Below are 12,554 nucleotides of genomic sequence, written 5' to 3'. Positions count from 1 at the left end.
GAGCCCTTCACCGAGAACACAGACCCCCGCATCTAAACGCCGCGTTTCCGGCTTTAGGCGATCCTGCCTCCAGGAGCACACGGCTGTGGCTCCCTCCGTCTGATTTGATTTTCCCCCTGTTTGTACCTAACAGGAACTCTAGGACAAACGATCAGGCTTTTACAACCCGCTATCCTGGCACCGACCCTTGTTATTGCACACATTCTTAAGTACGGTTCCTTTAGGCACTTAACTACAGGCATGCATATTTAAAGTCCTGAAGATGATCCTTGTATTTTTGGTTGAGATCGAAACGCTGTCGACAACTAAAACTGCTCATACATACACATTTGATGTCTCTATTTGTCTCTGTAGAGCGGTTACTTGCGATTAGTTTGTTTAATTACCTATTCTTTGGAAAAAACAAACGGTGAGCATTACCTGAAATTCCCCCCGCTTTTTTATGTTTCCTGAATTGTATGTCACAATTGTCTCTGTAGTTGGACACAGGCTTGTGCCCCACTCTCAGTGTCTGTCTGTGCTGAATCTCTTAAATTGCTTCTAAATTAAATATTGAACCTCTGTCCGGCTGGACAAGTTTTTACCAATACAGCACAGATTGGGTCTGTATTCATTCTCTCTTTGCTCATTATCCGTTCTTTAGTAGGGACTGCTGTTGTGTTAAATAATTGATTCCCATGGTCCCTAGCCGACTCAATTGGGTTACCCTTGTTGTTAAAACAGAAGTGATGAGAAGAGCATGCTTTTGTTGGAGTGAGTGTATTATCCAAAGTATTAGTAGTTAACCAGCAGTTCTAATAGTCTCTAATAGCCATTGGTAATCTTAGGATAACTTCCTACGCTACAAACAGAATGATAGGCACTACCTGACACAATGCCGCCTACTCCCTGAATGCGTCTACATCATTGACAAAACACTAAATGTACGTAAGATAAAGTGAAGGAGTTTGCAACTATTATGAACACATATTTAATTGTATCAAATATTTTGTCCCAGACATCACCTTTTTGGAATCTCCCTTTTTGCTGATGATGTCTACTACTCAGAGTGGAAAACCGGCACCATCAGGCAGTCCAACAAGTACACAGGGAAGGAGATTGTTAGGCTGCGTCTGGGCCCTTCGCTGTTTCCCGCTATTCAGCTAAAGGTGGTGCACAGATTGAGCCAACCTGCAGCCAAAGCAGATTTGAATAGAGAGGGTAAGTTACTGCTTTACACACCCCACCACATGTAACCAAGCATGAATATTGAATATTTTTGGTCAGCCATCAATGTGACTGGCTATGGTTGCAATTGAAGAAACTGCTTTACATTTGTCTTTATTTTTTCTTTGTCTCCTCGATACATGGATCTGTTCAATCAGTTTTCTTTTAATGTGTGATATTACCCGCTGCAGAGTGTTGAGGACATTTTGTGGAACTCGTGGACTGTCTAACTGTTTGGAAGTGAAGCATTAAGATGATGATTTGTCATGTGTAGAAATATCAACACATTGTCAACAGTGACATGGCAATTAACAACATTGTGCATTTACAAAAATAGGTGTGTCAGTAAACTGTTGCCATCTTGTAGTATGATACCATTCTCTATGTACCAAGCAGCAATTCACACATGTGGTTAAGTTACAAGTCACTTCAAAGAGTAGACCTGGATGAGTAAACTTGGAAGAGTGAAGAAGAATTAGCCTATTCTGGGGATAAAATAGATCTGGATGGCAATAAACAACTGACAACCGCAACATGAAGTGCACGCCCTAACACCCTTTTTAGATATTGTTTGATGGCTAAAACGTGGCTTGTACCGTGTATTCAAGTACAAGGTGAGGGAGAAAGAGCAAAAATATTTTTTGATCAAGACGTAGAGGGCCCTCTGTATGGAATGGCCAATAGGGTAACATGTGCTGGTGTTCCAGGTTACCATTAGTTGTGACTCCCACTTCCCTATCTCTGACGACAGAGTTGAGCTGCTTGATCCATCATCAAGATCTCTCATGTAGTAAAGCTCTGGAGTAAAGCGAACCTGCCTGATGAGGGGGTGTTAACCCGAAACTAGTTCCAGGATGCTTGTTTCCGGTCCAGGGAGGACCTGGCCTGACAGTTCAGGCTGTATTGGTTGATTATTGTGTCTGCTGGCGCGTTTTGAGCTTCTTGTTGGGCCAAGGTATTTATTGAAGGTCTTCCTCAGGGTGAGAACTATTCTTACCCGGGACACTAAAAAAGGGGAAAACAACGTGGGTGTGCTGATGCTAGTCTTCTCCGAGTTCTTATTTTTTAATACTAATAATAATAATAGCCTTTTTTGCGTGATTACTTAAAACTATTGCAACCATAAAATCAATGTATCAAAAGAAAAAAACAGTTCCAAATGAACAAACATGTTTAAAAAGGATGTGGGGTGTTATGGTAAAATGGGCGCATCCGGGTAATCAAAGGTCAGGGCTTAGTTTGTAGAGTAGCGCGTATCATTTCATAAGTCTCCAGGTTTAAAAAGCGGTCTGTTAAAACAAAATAAAAGATAGAAAAGTTCAACGTTTTGCGTTTATACGATTTCAGTCAATGCTGGTTTTTCCATTGTTTCTTGCAAAAGGCAGTGAGTCTTAGGTATGGCATAAAATGTCCTCGTCTCATTTCTCCCTACTAGAGTTCAGCTTTTTTCCTGCTTTATCTAGAAATCTGACAAGACGACACACTAGTTGGATATCTTTGCCATCAAATCATGCTTTAACCCTCTGCCTGCATGTTCTTATTCCCATTTCTTTTATGGCATGTTTAAATACGGATCTGCGCTCCTTGTCCAGTTCCTTGCAGATGCATGTTAGATGAAGACTATCCTCTTTTAAATCCCCACATAGGCGACAGATAGTTTTTGTTTGAGGGTGTTTCCACGGGTGTAGATGATACAATGATGGTAGGATGCCCAGCCGTAGTCGTAGGAACTTCTCCTTCATAATCCATGTGAAGCCAACGCCTAGATAGGTTTGGTGGGAGCCACTGGTGTAGCTTTGAATGACAGTCCAGTCATGGTCCCTGTTGATTAGCGTTGCTTTATCTCCTATTTGCGAGATGATCCTTACTGATTTGTTTACCAGTTGTTTGAACGTATTGTGCGATCCACGGTGTCTATTGAATGCTTTAGGTAGATTGTAGCTGCGCTCCCTTTTTCTTTCTAACTCCTTCCAGAGATAGTGATCCATTGTTGTTACTTCAGCTCCTGTATTTTATGTCAGCATTTGGCATTGGCGCCCATTCGTGCTATTCTTCGGTTCCTCAGGCCAAATTCAAGCTTTATTTGTGCATGAGATGTATACTTAGAGAAGTTAAATATCATTTGCATTGCCCTGGCTCCTGTATTATCCAAGGTCAGCTCATCACCACCACGTAAGCATTCACTTCCATAGGTGAATGCCGGTAAAAGTTTAGCTTGGATCTCCTGTAGCAGAGGGGTAAAGCTGCGGCCAGCAATTTTCAAATTGAGATTTTTAAATCCAACCGCTATTGCAATCCCTCTCCTTGCTGCTTCTTCTTTCTGAGGTTGGAATGTCCCTTTACTATCAACTATTACACCCAAATATCTGTATTCATCCACAATTTCCAGTCAGTTCTTATTGGTAAAAACATATATACAAAGGGCAAACCCTGTTACTGGTTGGCCAGAGGATCTTTTTGCTGCCTCAAAACACTGGTTTCAAAAGAATTTTTGAGCTTACGTACCGTTCAGATCTTGGGCTGTCGAAGATGAAGACTCTGCCTATTGCTCAAAGGTAGAGGGAGCTCGCACAGCAAATTGTTCAAATAGTGCAGTGGTGAAGTATTGTAACGGGTTGTAGTGTGCAACAAGAGGAAAAACACTGTCTGGCCTGGCAGTGTGAGTGTTGATAGCAATGATCCAGGGCTCCCCCTTTTAGGGAGAGAACAACTCCGTGCACAACAGTCAGGAGAGAACTATTGGATCCGTCTCCTTGCCACGATGGTGCCCCATGGGCTCAATGACCGTATTGAATTTCTGTGTTATTTGTGATACTATCATGCATGTTTGATTATATTTAGAACTGCTTTATTTTTCATCTCCAACCTTTTCATACTTCTTTGTTTCCATCGTTAGTATAATGTTCATTGTTTTCACCTCCTTATTATTCACCCATTCCAATATGGCGGCACTTATATTTGACACTCCCATTACAACTGGGTGCACCTCTAGTCCTTCTTTCATATCTATGCACACAAGACGCTTTAAACCAGTGACGCTCCGCGTCTCTTCTGATCCACCCACTCCGTAGGAACTCCGCGGAGTTCAACACTGTTGCCTGCATGTAAGTACCCTACGGGGACTTGGGGATACTTTTAACGGTTCACGTTTGCATATTATCTTTTATGCACTCGATGGCTCTGTCGCACGCATACTTGCCTTCACACTGTTCCTTCCTTGAGCGTTTCTACTCCATTTCACTTCTCGAGCGTTTCCGCTCTATTTTCACGCATCAAGCGTAACTGATCCGGGTGATTTTTTCTCACAACCTAAGACTCTGGGAACTCGCGGTTTATTTTCTTCTTGGCACTCTCTACCTCTGACCCATCTCGTCAGACACAACACACTCTGCCTCGTGGTCAGCATTAAATCTCACCCTGCTCCCTCTGGTTCTATTAATCGCATGCCAATGTTATTACTTCGTGTAACAGTTCACAGGATGTTACAGTGATTCTCTATTTTGTTTTGCCTCGTAGAGTAATCCCTTGACAAAGGGCATCCGCCCGAAATGCATCGGGATGTTTGAGGATTATTTTGTTGCAACATGATATACTAAGAGACTTGTTTTTGATTACAAACATTCATGGACTAGAATGTCCACACACTTTACATTTTGGAATGAAACCTTTTCATGGTTAAAGTCTGACCCTATTTAATTCTGAGTATGGAATGAGACCTCGGTCCTGACTGTTGTGCACGGAGTTGTTCTATCCCGAGAAGGGGGAGCCCTGGATCATTGACTCTGCCTATTGGCCATTGTGCTTTGGCGTGTGATGTTCAATGGTCATAAGTTTGAGGCATTCATTCACTGGAATGACAATGGGGGTGGGGGGGGGGATAGCAGAAAAACTCCTCTCCCATGACTGTTCATGGAACCGTTCTTGAAAGTTTTCTAGCAGACATACCTGTTCAAATTGGTGAATCTTCTCTTATTTAAAACAGTAATTTCCCACACATCGGTCGGGTACTAGGGAAGAGATTTGAGGTGCCTGGTGTTAGGACTTGAAGGAATCTCCTGCCCCTAGCTTACCACCACTGAGTGTATGCAAGCATAAAAGCATGTGAGAAGTGTTATTATTTCTTCATGTAAAACTCGTACTGTGAGGGTGCTAGTTTCCTTGTTTGTGGGAGAAAGTTATTTGAAGCCTTTTGGTGAAGGTTAGTGATAAGAAGAGACAACAGAAATATGCCTACCCCACCAGGAGCCCATGCAAGGGGACAGAATGTGTGTGCACAAACTAGTTTCACACTATATACCATGTTAACGAAATCCATGTGTTTCTTTTGTAATGGACAAGACAATAGGGGAGACCAGCCCATGTCTCCTCCCAGGGAACACCTGGCAGGTTATTTCAAAAGGTTCACTTCTATTGCCTTTCAAAGAAACAGAACCACACCATGCATGGTGGTGTGCTCATGAACTTGATAAGTGCGTCATGGAGAAGTGGAAGTGAAATCAGCGAGTGGCCACATACCTTTAACTGATGCCCATGTTCGCGGTGGTCCGTCTTGAGAGGTACCTGAAGGAGTGAGGAGCAAACCTGCAGGAAATGGGTCTCTATACTTCAACCGAGGCCACACCTTCCTCTTGATTGGTTGAGAGGCTGTGATTCAAGACCGGTCTTCCTGATAGGCTGACCACTAGCTGCATCGCCCGGTTAGTGGGGAGTTGTAGTTCGCGGTTGTGACTGCGCAAATTACAAACACTTGTGGTTTATTTTGAACTGCTTTGTAAGATTGGAATTATTTTCATCTTCTTGCATCTTGCCTGAGAAGGAACCCCTTACAAGGAAGTAAGGCTCTATCTCCCAGATTCATCATTGTCAGGTTTTGCGAGTCCTGAATAGCGATTATTAAGGAATTGCTATTAAAGACTCGCAAAACGGGATTCATGTAGAAATCGCAATATTTATTGCGATTCCTACAGCTTTCTTATTTGCGATTCGCTAATTGCTAATCGCGATTAGCAAATAGCGAATCGCAAATAAGGAAGCGATTTCAAGGGTGCCAGGGTGTCCAAAGGACACCCTGTACCACCCCATAAATGGTAATGTACACTGGTGTTGCTCACACACATGTCCAAAGGACATGTGTGTGTGTAACATACAACTTAGAAAAATGCACTAAAGTGCATTTTTCTAAGTTTTCGCTAATTACCACGTAGTTAGACTTCGCGGTAAATAGCGGCCCCAGATTGCGAATTCGCAGTTTTTAAATGGTTGATGAATTGCATTTAAGGAATCTCAAATTGAGATTCCTTAAGTGCAATTCATCCCAATTTAGCGATTTCTATAATTGCGATTTTTGCATTTGGGATGATGAATCCCAAATGCAAAAATAGCGCTCGCAAAGGGCCAGATTCTCAGAATCTGACCCTTTGCGAGCCAAATTTCCTTTGATGAATCTGGCTGTATGTGTTTTGTGGCCCCTTAAAGTTGTATATTAATATTCCTCTATGCTGGATCAATTTAGGGGGACAATAGATATCCTGATATCACAGATTAATGCAACCACATGGAGAGACACATCATGTCAAAAACACTTAAATCCATATAGATACATCAGTCTAAAATAAAAATCTATCAGAGGTGTAATAGTTCCTTTACTGTGGCGTACCCAGTGATGGCTTTAAGGGTCCTCAATTCACCCATTCTTATGATTCTGCAGAGCTAAATAATAAAATTAACTGAATTTCTGTAATAGAGTCTTTGCTATTCTCTCATTGCTGTATCTTCAGACCTGGTGTAGCCCCTCTGTGCATCTATCATAGTTTTTATGATGATCGTAATGAAAAACAGTGTCCTATCTATGGTACAGTTGTATGGAGACGAAGTATCGTTTTGGCTTCTAGTCTAAGTAATGTAGACTCTGAATTCAGAGTTTTTATATGACTCAAAACTGTCCACTTCAAAAGCAATGCTTTAATAGGAAACAAAACGTTTCAGGAGGAAATGTGACGCTTTGGGAAACGAGACACTTTAGTAGTAAAAGTGACGCTTTAGGAAACAAGATGTTTTAACAATAAAGATGATGCTTTAGGAAACAGGTCGCTTTAGTAGTAAAGGTGACGCTTTGGAAATGAGAAGCTTTAGTAGGAAACATGACGCATTAGTAGGAAACGTGACGCATTAGTAGGAAACGTGACGCTTTATGACACGAGACGCTTTAACTGTAATGATGAAGCTTCTGGAAACGAGGCGTTTTAGTAGCAAAGGTGACACTTTAGTAGGAAACTTGACGCTATAGGAAACAGATGCTTTAGTTGTAAAGGTAATGGTTTAGAAGGAAATGAGAATCTTTAGTAGTAAAGGAGATGCTTTAGGAAACTGGACACTTTATGAAACAATATGTTTTAATTGTAAAGGTGATGCTTTAGTAGGAAATGTGATGCTTTAGGAAATGAGACGCTTCAATATTGAAGGTGAAGCTTTAGGAAAAAGGATTTGTGACGCTTTAGGAAATGAAACACATTAGTGGTGAAAGGTGATGCCTTAGTAGGAAACGTGACGCTTTAGGAAATGAGACACTTTAGTTGTGAAGATGAAGCTTTAGAGTAAAAGATACTTTAGTAGTAAAGGTGATGCTTTAGGAAACGAGACGCTTTAGTAGTAAGGGTGAGGCTTCAGTAGAAAATGTGATGCTTTAGGAAACAAGAAGCTTTAGTAGTAAAGGTGGCGCTTAAGTAGAAAATGTGACTCTTTAGGAAAAGAGACGCTTTAATAGTAGAGGTGACGCTTTAGGAAATGAGAAGCGTTAGTGGTAAAGTTGATGCTTTAGGAATCAAGATACTCTATTATTAAAGGGCGAAGCTTTAGTAGAAAATGGGACACTTTCGTAGGAAGTCTGATGCTTTTGTAGGAAATGTGACGCTTTAGTAGGAAATGTGACACTTTAGTAAGAAACGTGACGCTTGGTAGGAAATGTGATGCTTTAGTTGAACACTTAACTCATCCAGCCAGGACATTATTAAATGGCTTAGTCGTGCGGCAAGCCAGGAAGTGTGAAGTTCCTTTCACTTTTAGTGATTTTGTCTGTGCTTGCTGTTGGAGGTGTTTGTGGGTTCTCTTGCGATTTGGTGTGATATTTGGTCTTGTTGGTGTCTTTGCTGTCCCTGTTGTGTAGTTAAACTGTCATTTGAGTTTTTTAATGGTATTTTGTAAAGTTTTGTCCATTGTATTGTCAGGTGTTGTCCATTTAGGGGTTAGTAGTGTTAGGGGTGAGGGGAACGGATCTGTTTTTGTTTTTTTGGGTTTAGGGAGGCTAATGTGGGTAAGGAGAAGTCAGGCAGGGCCAGTTCCAAGAACCTGTTGGTTGAGGAGTTTGGTGGTCTGCTGCGGTTGTTGGTGTGTTACCTGCAAAACATGATCGGCAGTGGAGGTAGGGTGAGCCAAGGCTACCCCTACACATGAGAGGTGGGAGCGTTGGGAGAAGGTGCACTTCCAAATGAGTGACACGGCTGACTTGTCGTGTCAAGGCACATATTTCCACACACTTACACAGGTCGCTGGGCATGCCATTATTGCAGGTGTGATATGAGGTAAGGTCCACATCTGCCTTGATTTGATGATTTGCTTTCTTTTTCATAATGCCCATACTGATTGTGTTTGACATATTGATACCACTACTGTGCACATTGCACCTAGTACCCAGGGTGCCTGCATTACCTGTGACCAGTACTCAGCCCACAGCTCCTGGGAAGGTGTGTGGGCTTGGTCATGAATTAGTGATGATCCTGCAGTCTGCCTTTCACACAATACACAATGGCATTCTGTGCTCTCTTGCATCCACAATGTCCTTTCATGCGGCCAAGGGTTCCGTTTTTTCACACATATCCTGCACACCTTTAGACAGCTTCCAACCTTGCTAGACTGCAGGAATGTGTGAGAGAATGTACATACCATGGGTTTCCTGTTTGAGTATACTCAGGTGATTTCATTGCACACACAGTTGGCTCCATATTTGTGGACAGTGTGTACTGTGTACCAACTCTGAGGGGATGGACCTAGTCAAACTAGGTAAATTGCTAGCACTGATGGTCACCCATTTCATCATTGCCAGAGATGGTTATCTGCAGAGTAACCAACATCGTTTCACTCAGGTCCCCTCACTTGTACATATACATTTCTCCTCTGGCAATCCTGATTTTGGGCCAGGGACTCAACCTACTGCCAAACACTGATGCAAGCCAGATAAAACATTAACTCCCATGTGCCTACAGCACCAACAATATGCATGAGCCTACCCAATGGTCGGATATGCCTGGCTGATTTTGAGGACTATGAGTCAAGCTGTAGCCTTCCTGGTAGTAGTGCTGGAATTGGTGACATGTACCTTCCCAGGTTTGCCCATACACCTTTGCCTCCAACCATCCCTGACTCCTGCCCTTTGTGTTGGCAAACTAGTTCATCCTACACCTTGACAGATACCTGTTTCAAATCCTCCGACCTATACATATGTGGCATTGAGTGACAATTTGCCTTCAGACTCTTCTTGCCACGTGCTACATCTTCACCCAGAGCCACTTCACATGTAGGATATGGTATCACAATGGGCTCTACTTTGTCATCCCTTCCCAGCTGCAACACAAGTGTGACACTGTCAAACACATCAGTGCATGTGTCTTGGTCAGGATAGCTTGGAGTACACATATCCCTTTTCACCTCCTTGCTATGCAATGTCTCCCCATTCAGACACAGTGCCAGTTCAATGTGCTCAGCTTACACCTACAATGCACTGCACTACCAGAGGCTCACCAGGACCATACACCATCAATTGTTTAAACACACATGGTCCTCTGGTGTGCATCACTTGCATTCACTCCCACACCCAGTCCGATTAGTACATGACAGGAGTTCAGCAGGTCTCCACCATGGCAGCTAACACCTGTGTGCTCTCACCCCACACGTCTGGAAAACTGCGTTCTATGTAGTTTCATACAGTTTACTATAGACGCGTCTTTTGTCATGTGTCTATGTGTTAATACTTCACATGCCCCACACCTTAACCCCCCTCTCAGCTGAGCAGTTTCTCCTCTGACAAGCCCATTCCATTCAATTGCTTTACATTCCAGATTTGGGTGCATAGGCTCACGTTTGACACAGTGGCCTCATTGTGCAAGGTGGCCTGCATTGTCACAGTCATGTTTTTGCTTTGTTCTGGGGGACTTATAGTTCTGGTGACTCATGTTGTACATTCCACTACAAGTGCTAGTATACAGAGGTGAACCTGGACCGGTGCTGCACTGCACACATGGAAGTGAGAAACGTGATGGAGCTGGACTGAGCTGTGCTACAAGTAACTGGGTAGTGTGACTTACAATTATGTGATGTTTAATGGTACATGACCCAGATTCCTGCCCTTTGCCCTGCACACAGCGCAGTGAAGCGCTGGGACATAGCAAGCTGCATTGCATAACATGACCTTTTTCCCACATTGCCCCTTGTTGCGACTTACCCTGTAAGTCGCGTTGTTCTTCGTGGGCAGCACTGTCCTGTCCCAGAATTCCTGCCTCCAAATCCTCTGGGATGACAGCTGCTCCCGCTCCTTCTGAGCATGCAGCGCCTATTGGGTCACCCGGCTTCCTCCTCCTTTCTGCATGGTTGTCTAGGTTGTTTGCCAGTTTCTCCCTCTTCCTGCGCTTATAGTCATGCCTGCGTTTTTTAAAGTCACCGATTGTCCTCTTTGCTTGTCCCACACTGTTGATCTTGGCCACTATGGACTGCCAAATGGCCTCTTTCTTCCCTAATGGCAATTTTGAGGTGACAAAGAGCTGGTGTTGGTGCTCTGTCATCTCAGAGATTCTCCTCCTCACTGAAATTGTACTTTCTCTTCCCCTGTGAGTGTGTCTGGACGGTGCACAGTCAAAATATCGACTACAAAATATCGAATAGACATAATATCGAGTACAAAATATAGGCTGGACAGAATATCGAATGGACAGAATATAGACATCAAAAATATCGTTTTGAAGGTAAGTAATGTAATATCGAATTTTAAAATATAGATAGTCAAAATATCGAAGTACATAATATAGGTTAATAAAAATATCGAAAATGTAATAATATCGAATTTTTATAGTGTATTTTATGTGTTAAAAGTGTTTATTTATGTTATAATGTAATTTAATTAATGAATTTAATGTTATTTAAATTTTGCGTAATTTAATTCTGTAGCGGGTTGTGGGTTTGTAGGGGAATAGGGTGGGAAGTAATTTAATTATAATTAATTAAATATGTAAATTTATTTATTGGTATTTTTTATAATTAATTGTTAATTAATTTTTATTTTGTAATTAATTACATTTTAATTGCCAATTAATTCTTTTAATTGATTAATTGATAATTATGTTATTTTAACTAATTTAATTTCTGTAGTGGGTTATGGGTTTATAGGGGAGTAGGGTGGGAAGTAATTTAATTATAATTAATTAAATATGTACATTTATTTATTGGTATTTGTTTATAATCAAGTGTTAAATAATTTTTATTTTGTAATTAATTACATTTTAATTGCCAATTAATTTTATTTAATTGATTAATTGATAATTATGTTAATTTAACTAATTTAATTTCTGTAGCGGGTTGTGGGTTTATAGGGGAATAGGGTGGGAAGTAATTTAATTATAACTAATTACATATGTTAATTTATTTTGGGTACTTATTAGATTTTAATTGTTAAGTAAGTTTTTAATTACTAATTAATTATTTGTTAATTTGTAAATAATTAGTATTACTAGATAACTAATTGTAATGATTAAATTAAATTAGTATTTGTAATTAATTAATTGTTATATTATATTAAATTGGTAATTACTTCTAATTATTTTTTTAATAGATATTAATATATATATATTTTTAAATAATATATGAAGTATCTACTTTCCCTACTGTTGTACTCTCTGGAGTGGGAATAGTAAGTTTTACCCCTACGCTATCCAACGCTTTCCCTACTGTAGCACTTTCTGGAGTGGGAATAGTAATTTTAATCCCTACGCTATCCAACGCTTTCCCTACTAGTGCACTCTTTGGAGTGGGAATAGTAATTTTTACCCCTACGCTATCCAACGCTTTCCCTACTGTTGCACTCTCTGGAGTGGGAATAGTAATTTTAATCCCTACGCTATCCAACGCTTTTCCTACTAGTGCACTCTTTGGAGTGGGAATAGTAATTTTTACCCCTACGCTATCCAACGCTTTCCCTCTGTTGCACTCTCTGGAGTGGGAATAGTAATTTTTACCCCTATGCTATCCAACGCTTTCCCTACTGTAGCACTTTCTGGAGTGGGAATAGTAATTTTAATCCCTACGCT

General features: G+C 41.2%; 1 protein-coding gene across 1 annotated transcript in view; it reads left to right on the top strand.

Annotated features, from left to right (window-relative positions):
- EGF (epidermal growth factor) overlaps positions 1-12,554 on the top strand; it is a 529,267-nt gene that overhangs the window by 154,839 nt on the left and 361,874 nt on the right. The window contains exon 5 of the mRNA XM_086961608.1: positions 998-1,200. Within this exon, the coding sequence (XP_086817734.1) occupies positions 998-1,200 (203 nt within the window). The remainder of the gene's footprint in view (positions 1-997; positions 1,201-12,554) is intronic.

The sequence above is a fragment of the Lissotriton vulgaris genome, chromosome 3_1, assembly GCF_964263255.1.
Source record: "Lissotriton vulgaris chromosome 3_1, aLisVul1.2, whole genome shotgun sequence".
Taxonomy (NCBI): domain Eukaryota; kingdom Metazoa; phylum Chordata; class Amphibia; order Caudata; family Salamandridae; genus Lissotriton; species Lissotriton vulgaris.
The sequence above is the reverse complement of the archived record's forward strand: the minus strand, read 5'-3'. Positions and strand labels throughout refer to the sequence as shown.